The 10,155-nt window shown below is 43.9% G+C and overlaps 1 protein-coding gene across 2 annotated transcripts in view; it reads right to left on the bottom strand.

The window, feature by feature from the left end:
- The window catches only part of ralgapa2 (Ral GTPase activating protein catalytic subunit alpha 2), a 101,040-nt gene that overhangs the window by 10,283 nt on the left and 80,602 nt on the right, over positions 1-10,155 (bottom strand). For both annotated transcript variants that reach the window (XM_046061740.1, XM_046061741.1), the window contains one exon: positions 484-605. In XM_046061740.1, coding sequence (XP_045917696.1) covers positions 484-605 — 122 coding nt within the window. The remainder of the gene's footprint in view (positions 1-483; positions 606-10,155) is intronic.

Here is a 10,155-nt window from a genome sequence, read left to right as displayed (position 1 = left end):
CACGCACACGCACACGCACACGCACACATACACACACACAAACATGCACTGTGCAACAGGGCTTCTTATATTCATAGGAAAGTAATTGCACGGAAAACATGCAGTTTGAAACAAGAAGAGATGAACAAAGTAGCATGAGTGTGGCTTGAGGAAGTGGAGAAAGCAGAGCGTTTGAAGTCCGACGAAGAGCGTGAAGAGCCGGGCCCGTCGTTTGATATTCATCAGTGAGCGTAGGCGTGGAAGAAGAGCGGAGAGAATGAGGGGTTGGAGGAGGTGACGGAGGCAAACAGGTGTGTTGTGGAGGGGGGAGGAGAGAAGGATACAGAAAAAAAAAGGCAAGAAAAGAGATGATGAAGAAGGCGTGAGAGGAAAATGCACACGTTATGAAGCAATAATGGGATGGAGACAGAAAGAAAGGGGCAAAACAGATGGAGTGGAAAGAACATAAAGGAGGACAGAGGAGCAGTGTGGTTCCTTTCTCACCTGTCCCACTCATTGGATATCCAGGAGAGGGGGAGAAGACCTGCGAGGCAAAGTCTTCAAAGGTCATGACCTCTCTGTGGTTCTGAACAATGGCTTCCAAGTACAGCGCCCGCTCCTCATAGCTGGTTAGCTCTCGTTAAGGAACAAAACATTATGGCATGTTGGAGGAGAAGAACAGGGCAGCACGATATAGTTAGCTTTTGCCTGTGAATAAACAAATAATCACATTTCAGAAAGTCATCAAAACCCATCTGTAAACCCATCAATACATAGCACAATTTGGCAGTTAGGAACAAATCATAGCCACAGTTCACAAATCACATTTTTTCAGTGCTGCACTGCACATACATGAGCTGAGAGAGGGAGCTGTGAGAGCGAGAGGCAGCTTTACCGAGCAGGGCGGCTCCACCATCAGCAACCCAGCCAGAAGCAAAGATGGAACAATCAGCCATGCCACACAGCCCCAAATGAGAAAGCAGTATCCAAAATAATCATATAAAAAAAACGAATACATCACTACTGGCGTGATGCTCCAAACCTCTCCTCTCCCCTCTCTTCTCTCTAATAGAACCCCTGCTGCAGGCAGCATGTCTAGGACCACCCTCCCCGATGTGCTGCCTGCCACTTCTCCGTGCCATCAGGGGGAAAATTGGAGCCATTTGAAATTCAGAGTGACAAGCAGTGACTGGAGCCTGGGCAGCCAGCATGCGGGATGGATGGCTGGATTTGAAATGGGAAAGCTCAAATTAATAAATATAAAAAGCCTGCAAAATGGCTGCCGGGTGAGATTGGAAAACATTCTGATGGCCATTATCATATCATTATCATGGATATATCGTGCAAAGTCTGTTGTGGAATGGAGGCAAGTGCTGCATAAAATATGGTGCAGGGAACTACTGGACTAAAGAGGTCTATCTCATGGCATAATGACAGTAAGCCCTTTTGAGATCTAACTGTGTGTGCATGTTTGACAACAAGTCAGATTTTTCTCATGGCTGTCTTTTGTGGCCATGTTTCCTTGATAGACAACACCTAACAAATTGCTTGACAAACACAGGCATTCTCACTAGCTCTCTGACACACACACACACACACACACACACACACCTAGTCGCTCAATATGGAGGCCTCCTCCCCCCATCTTATTACAAGTGCCAGGGTGGAGTGGCACTGGACTCTTGCTGACGCCAACACTGAACCAGGCTGAGCTGAGATAGGCTGGACTGGGCCGGGAGGCTCTGGTCTGGGTTAGATAGATAGGACGAGACACTGACTGGGCAGAGGGCCTGCTGTGGGCACATGCCGCCACAGCGGGGGCCAAGGCACCCATGACCAATGGCTATGAGGGGGACCATGGAAAAGCGGGGGTGACGGGCACCTGAGCTGGGAGGCACCAGAGAGTACGATGGCCAAGCTGCTCACAGCGACAGACAGAGATGGACAGAGGGCAGAAAAAGACAAAAGGATAGGGAAACATAGGGAGACAGGATGGGTTTGTATACTCTTGTAAATGGTAGTGATGTTCGGTTCCAAACGCCTTATGAACCCAAAACTTACAGTTTTGTAGGTGTAATATAGTACATTCCAGAAAGCAAAAGTTATAGAGGAACACTGGTGAGGGTAGGTTAAAATAAATGTGTTCCTCAAACAGAAATACTTGAGAAAATAGGGAAGTCTAATCTGCTCAGAGATTTTTTGGTCAGCATTATGTTGCAAAATGAGATTCTTAGATAAACGTTCACGATTTGGACACTTGTCAGGACAGAACAACTAGAAATCCATTAAAGTAAAAGATTATAATTTCTACCTCAAGAAGGATAAGAGAAATGGAAAGATAAAAAACACCCAAAATAATTAAGTATAAGACCTATCAATAAATATACTGTATCTATCTGAGCATTCTCTATAGGGCCAGCATCTCCATTTAAGAGATGCAAAGCAGCATGACTTTTAGCACATAAAAGCACTTCCCTCTTGAGCTCAATGTCTTCCAGTCATAGCCAGACATGCAACGTCACTGTTTTCTGTCACTTGCTGGAAACAGTATTGGACAAAGAGTGGGCATCCCATTCTTTGCTGCCATGGTAACTTGGGTCATAGCTCTGTGTGGTGGGTCATTTCCAGGCTTTTATGGATGACAGACAGAGAGGAAAGATGTTTGTAAAAGAACAAAATGTGCCCAGATAGGTAACAAGTGGAAGACAAAATATAGTAGAAGGACTTAATGAAATGAAATGAGAGAAGTTAGAAGGAAGGCAAAAAATGAAAGACAAGGAGAGAGAAAGAGAACCTCGGCTCAGCGTGGGTCAACAGAGCCATATGGCTGTCCATTATCAGAGATGCAGATGACTGGATGCCTGTTATTGAGATTCCTAAAGCAAATATTGACTCCAGCTGGAGCAGACGCTCTCTCTGACTCTGACACACGCCTCTCCTCCACTACTTCCTTCCGTTGCCCTCTATCCAAGTTGGACAAATGGATTATAGTGGGTGAGAAAAAAAAACCTTCAAAGAATAAAATGAAGGGAGATTGTGTAGAATTATCGAGAGACGAGAGAAAATATATGACAGGCTGCCCGGGAGGAAAACAAGCGGTGAGGGAGGGAGACTAATAAAAGGTATTTTGGAGATGAGTGAAAGCGAGAGCCATAATCAGCTCACTTAAATAAATGTACGATGTTATCCGTGGGTAAAAAAAATTGCTGCACAGAAATCAGACCTGATGCACATTGAGGGGTAATCTTGCCTTCTCTCTCTCGCCCGCCCTCATCTTTCTGCTTGTCTCTAATTACTAAGCCATGGGCACAGCTTGTTCCCCTGCATATGCACAGATGCTGCTGCCTCCATGCAGTAACTTAATCAAGGGACACGTCCAGAACAGTGACGCAAAAACTGTGTCCATGTCATGGACACCAAACCCGCTGACACTGACCTACTTTTGGGGAAAAACTAAGCTGCAGCTACTGCTGATGAGTGCCTGGCTAAGCATTATGTTTGTGACAACTCTGGAAAGATGGATCCCAAAATACAAAATGTTTTACTTCACAAAAATGTTACGTATTAGCCTTTCTGATGAACTTTATTACTGTATCGCACAAGGCTCTATTATATTTTAACCCCTCCCCCCCAAAAAAACTCAGAAAGCTAGGGATGAAATATATAAAAAGGAAAATGCAGACAGGTCTACTTTTCCACAAATTGACTGCAACTTAAGTCACCCGTGACATAACTGTCATTTGCAGCTGAACTGGGCGGACGAGCATGACAAGCCACTGTGTGAGAGGAGAGCATGTTGCGCCACTTTGGGAATTTCCAAGAAACCCCTACGTTCCAAGCGGCTGCATTCCTATTAGGAAGAAGAGAGGGAAACCAATGTAATGTCTATGGAGCGTGGCAACCATTGGGATAGTAAAGAGAAAAAGTCTCCCAGGTCTGAGTTAATGTAAAACAACTTTAGATAGGGGACTGATATCTAGACACATCTGTGGTTAGGAGTTATAAAGGTGGGGAAGGAATATTGTCCGTAAAGAGAAAAGCACAAATCCAGTCTATTAAGTACAACATTTTTAGTGGATAACAGCCCTTTTGCATCCTTTCTTTTGTCACTAGTGGTGACAAAGTCTGTGACTTATGGTTGGCGTTTTGTGTCTGAGTGTAGGTCCCAAACACAAACTACTACACAAACATGCAGGTCAACTATGCACAAACACACAAAATGCAGTGTAAATGCCAAAAAATAAATGGTGTATGTGGCTGAACAAACACCACCAGAGACAGAATCCAACAACATCAAACCTGTGAAAACATATGTGCATGAGTATACGAGTCAGTCTGCATGTACATGCATATGTATCTGTGGGTGTGTGAACACGTATGTATACATATGCATGCATGCTGTCCAGATGGCAGGGGGGTAGCTCTGGGGGAATGGTGGGGGTCAAGCATCTTTATGGATCAAAGCCAAGGTCAGGGCAGCTGCAGTGGCCCATGTTCAAGGTGAATGGAGGACTCAGATGGCTCTTCATTAGCAGGCTGCTCCATCCCTGCTGGACCCCATCGGCCAACCGCCACCAACCCTCATCATCATCTCTCTCGCTTTTTCTCTCTCTGTCCGCAGGGACCTATCCTGAAAACGCCTGTCCACTGGGGTCTATTTTGCTCTGTGTGTAACCCCACCCAGCACATGCAGACACGTACAGATGCTCAGATGTGGGTGTTTGTGCATAAGTAGGCACAACACACACACTCACACCGTCCACACACACCGTTCCCTATACGAGCTTATGCTGACCTCTGAACTGGTGTCTCTCTGGAGAGCAGCATCCTGACCATCTAGCCTCCATATTTGTGTTCCTCAGTCCCTCTCTGACACACACTCAACATCTGTTAAACACACACAGTCAGCAGGGAAATTTATGTATCTTGGCTTCAGAAAGTACTCCTTTACTTAAAAGTGCTTGTTTTTATCCTTGTTTGCTACATGACTACCTACTTTGGCTACAGTAATGGAAAGTGATATTAGCTACATCATGATTCCTTTAATCATCATTAATTCAACCTATGTCCAGCTTAAACGAACTGACACCTGTCAATAAAAGGTCCCAAACTACACAGAGGCCATGGAATTCTCAGAGCTTCAGGCAAACCGTTGAGAAAGAATTGTGTTAAGACACAGATTGTGGAAAAGGTATTATCATAATTTTTTAGGAACTGAAGGTTCCTGAGAGCCAAGTGCCTTCAATCTTTCTAAAGCTTACCATGCGGCAAAAGTCAGTAAATGTCATAAGGGTCTTGGTCAGGAGATGACAAAGAACCCAATGACCACCGTGTGACAGCCAATCTGAGTTTGCCAAATTGGAAGTTCAGGGATTCTGAGAGCATGATGATGGGACAAACAATTATTTAGTCTGAATGCCATGTCAACACAAGTGCTATATCTGGTGAAGACAAGATAGCGCTGAACACCTCAGGAATAACATCCAAACAGTCAGTTGCATTGGTTGCAACATCATGCTATCATCATGCTCATGGCTGTCAGCAACAGGGACTGGGACACTGGTCAAGACTAGAGTGGGCGCACGGCAAGTGTACCTGAGTAGCCCTGCCAAAACCCTGTTTTGGGCTTTATTTGTACAAAACAGTGAAAGATTGCATAAAGAGTTTATTTGTTAATAGTCTAAACTCTCCTCTTGCAGTTATTGCACAAATGAGAAGAAAGAGTCAGTCAGACAGATAGAGAATCACACATAGTTAATCTGTTGATAAGGCAGGATAAGGGGTGAAGGTCCTGATTAGGCAAAGGAGCATTACAAAGGCTCTTAAGATGCCTCATACTGACATTTCACTACTTAAGCTCCATTTCTATACACTTCTATGTCACATAAGTCAGATGACAGGTGCAGGGTGCCTGAGTTTATAAGAGTGCGGCACCTAAGGCTGAAATCTCTCGGCTTAATTGGGACATTTTCATAGTTAAGTCAAGACAAAAACAGATAAGACCTGAGCCACACAACCTCCTCTCCACCAAGGAGACCTGGAACAGGTCTGGCAAACCTCAAGCACACCATTCAAACAGGCAGGAGAAAGGGAAAAAAAGCACAGAAGGGAGAAAGACAAACAGAGGGTTGGACAGATGCAGTGGTTTTCAGAGTTTACCATATTCTCGTTGGCAGGACAAACATGGGCAATAAGTATTTAACTTAATAGATTCATTGAATCCAAGACCAGCCCACTGAAGAATAATGGAAACGGGTATAAGCCTGAAGTAATCAAAGAATAAGTAACAAACTGAAAGTAAGATGAATAGATGAGTTTGGATTTCAAAGCCTCAACAGGCTCAGCAGGGAGCTTATCCCAGAGGAAGGGAGCACAATAGGAAAAGGCCCTGCACCCTGCTGACTTATTTTTAACTCTGGGGACAGGAGCCCTGTATTCTGAGAGTGGAGAGCATGGGATAGAACATAAGGTTTAAGGAGATCACACGGATATATCACACCCCTTTGCAATTTTGTAAGTCATCAGAAGTCCGAACTGAGATGAATAGGGAGCCACTGAAGGGAAGCTAAAATAGGTGTAATAAAGGTAAAACTTTCTAGTTTCAGTTAAAATTCTAGATGCAGCATTCTGAACCATTTGAAGACTTAACATAATACATAATCTATATGAGAAATAATAAATAATCTATATGACCAAGTCAGGATAAAACAAAGGGTCCACTGCAGTTTAACCATGGCAGTCAAAAAGTTAGTGGCAAATTAACAATATTTAGCATTACAGGTCCCAAAAATGGCCAGAGATCTTTAGGTTGAGGAGGTAGGTTTAGAAGCCAAAACGAGTTTAGACAATGTTTAAAGATAGTTATAGATAGATAGAGACACTTTCTGGGATCCAACATAAGAATATTTCACTATTATATATATATATATATATATATATATATATATATATATATATATATACACACACACACAATTAATACACAATTCTGCTGAATTAGATGGAGATGAGGGTTTTGTATCTCATCTACTCTATCTATTTGCAGAAAAAATTAAAAAGAAATAATGAGCTGTAAAAAGTGAGCAGCTTCAAGGGTGCTGTTTTTGAGAAAGTTTGGCTACAGTATCAGAAAGAAAGGATTGTGTTTACTGCTACAGATTGCCAAAGAAATATGCTGCTTTAGCAGAGGATGGAGCATGCTAGAAAGCTTCCAGTTTCGATTTGCACCATTTGCGTTCCATTCTCCTGCAGATCTGCTAAAATCAGCGTAGACCTCTTTGATGCTCGTTTTAGTAGAAAAAACTGAATCGAGAGACTATAGAGGGCTGTGTTTAAGTCATTGGTCCAATTTTCAACAGGGCCTGTTGCTGCAGTGAATTGAGCCAAGACCACAGACAATCGCTCACCAAGGGCAGTTAAAGTTGATAGCCTAATGTGGCCGTCAACTTTAACTGCACTTGAGACAAAAAAAATGGAAGAGGGGGGTGTGGCAAGAAATCCAGGTTCTAGATCAATTTTGAACCTATGGTATTTCTTTAACATGGCAAGCAAGAGAGCTGCAGAACAGTTCATAAGTCCTTATCTGATGATTATACCTTATCTCCATTAGAAACTGCGAAGGCTACTGTGAGAAACACTGCGAAGGAGAGCTGATTGTACTACAACACAGACTTTCATTAAGCTAAAATTAAGAATCAAAAATAAAAACACATTTACCCAACCTAGACACAAACAAGATACCATCACACTATATGATTATGTGGCTTTTACTTACATTTAAAAAAAAAAAAACGGCATGCCATGCATGGGGAGGAACCACTTCAATGCCCCTCGGGGCTCCACAGCAGCAACCAAGGTTAATCCTGTTTGTAGAAATGCTGGTGGTAAAAAGGGCTCTTGTAGTGAAGAGGGACAGTTTAGAGATGAGGTGGAGGGTGTCTCGAGGTGCTTGACCCCCTCCTCTCTTAGCCCCACATCTGCCCATTAACCTGGGCCAATCAGCTTGACCTTGGTGAGGAGAGGAGCTCAGGAGTAGCTCACAGCGCCATTGACTCCCAGCAGTCACATAATTGGCCTGTTAAGAGGAAGGGATCGAGGGGTGCGCTTTTTTTTATTGAAAAGCATAGTGCCTAACCTCCTCATACCATACCTCAATGCAGTATTGCTAAATATCACACAGACTGTCCATTCATAAGGATACATTTAGGGGCTATGCCTCCTGCTTAGGTGGTGAACTAAGAGTTAAATTTGTAATTTGAAAAATAATTGGTGGCAAAGACAGGCTAGACACACCTTTAAATGACCTGCATACAGGCTGTTAGTAGCCATTCCATTGGCTACCATAGGATATAATGAAAGCAGAGTGGTGTAACATGTTTAAATCAACAGGGGATCACACTGCCAACTCCAGGAGGGATCTGTATGGATAAATTAATTGACCAGACTGCATATGGATAAACTGTTACTCATTAAGGAAAAGGAGATATGAGGCAGAAAAATGGAAGAGATGCTGGGAAATGTACAGAGGGGATACATGGGGAAAACGATTGGTGGAAACACAAAAACAAGGGATAAAACTATGGAGAAAGAAGGTGGAGATGGGGTGGGAGGGGTGGAAAAGAGGAAGGGAAGAAAGAGGGATAAAGCCGAGCAGGTGTTGATTGGAGAGAGGCCAGGCGGTGAGTGCCAGCGGTACCTGTTGTCACAGCGAGGGCTGAGGTGTGAAGCTCGTCTCAGCAGAGGCCCTTAGAGGTGTGAGGTGATTATGGGAAAACGGGGAGGAAGACAGAGACATTTAGAGGGAGAGACACAGAGAGAATGAAAGATAGGGACAGAAAGAGTGAATGTGGCAATAAAGCTGGCTGCTGGAATAATGGCAGAGTGGGAAGGAACAACAGATTGAGATGGATAAAGTGAGAGCGTGTATGACAGAAACTAGCTGGTACGGTGATTGTATAGTGTGTGTGTGTGTGTGTGTGTGTGTGTGTGTGTGTGTGTGTGTGTGTCCCACTCCCATTTTATATGGCAGCTACTCAAACCTTGGTGTCTCATTAAACAGCTTTTTTGCTGTAGACACAGCAGCAGGACAGAAAACCTCTGAATGTGTCACAGGTGCATTATGATGAGGGGAGGTGTTTGTGTGTCCATTTTCTGGGTGCGCATAGACATACACAACATCAGATGCTCTAGAGGAATAGCTGGTTTCAGAGAGTTTTAACAAGTAGCCTAATTAGGAGCAGTTCCAGGAAACTGGAGCTCAGGGGCCCCAAAGGAGTTGGGTCAAACAGAAAGCCCAGGTTAATGACACCTCCTGAGGGGTGAGTTTCCCACAGCAAGAGCTTTCTAAGCTCCAACCTCCACACCTCTCTACCGTCCATCTGGCATTAAGACAGCAGGATGGGAAGTTATGGCCGTGACATCACTTCTAACCTGTGACATCATCACTGCCCATCAGTGATTTCACAAAGGTTTGCCACAGCTGCAGACAAAATCTGATGTCTGCTAGCTGGCATGACCTGGTTATTTACGAGATCACTGAAGGAAGTAGTCACCCATTTTCTCAAGTCTCTGGCAGCCCACCATTCCTCTGGGGAACACTAAAAATCGATTTCTGCTCCGCAACAAATCATACGACAAACACGTACACCAAAGTCAATGCTGACCCCTAAACTATCTTAGGACCCACTGATTGTTGGGGGTTCACAGAATATAAATGATAAAGCAACAAGTCATCCTCACGACACATAGGAACAGGGTAGCCACAAGATGCCCAGTGACATCATAATTAGTTGTAGCATGGTGTGTTCAACACAACATGACTGCCATCAAAGCCTACTGGGCTTGTGTATTCAGATGAGTCTGTAACCAATCTCCTTTTCAAAAGACTCTGGTCTCCATTGATGAGTCCTAACGCAACAGCCTTAGATGTGAAACACAATGGATCGACATGATTAATCAAACACAGGCCCATTATAGCCAGACAGTCACACAGGCCTCCACCGAGCATTAACAGAAAGTCATAATAAGATGAGCAAAAAGGCTCATAGGGATGAAGATTAACAGATACAGTTCTGTGACTGGCTGGGTGAGAGTTCTCTCTGAAGGTCCCCTTTGTCAGTGATGATGGCCAGTGGCATGAATGCCTCGGCCTTCTGGAAACATTATTAGGTCAGAACA

The sequence above is a fragment of the Micropterus dolomieu genome, linkage group LG11 (genome assembly GCF_021292245.1).
Source record: "Micropterus dolomieu isolate WLL.071019.BEF.003 ecotype Adirondacks linkage group LG11, ASM2129224v1, whole genome shotgun sequence".
In the NCBI taxonomy this organism is placed as follows: domain Eukaryota; kingdom Metazoa; phylum Chordata; class Actinopteri; order Centrarchiformes; family Centrarchidae; genus Micropterus; species Micropterus dolomieu.
The sequence above is the reverse complement of the archived record's forward strand: the minus strand, read 5'-3'. Positions and strand labels throughout refer to the sequence as shown.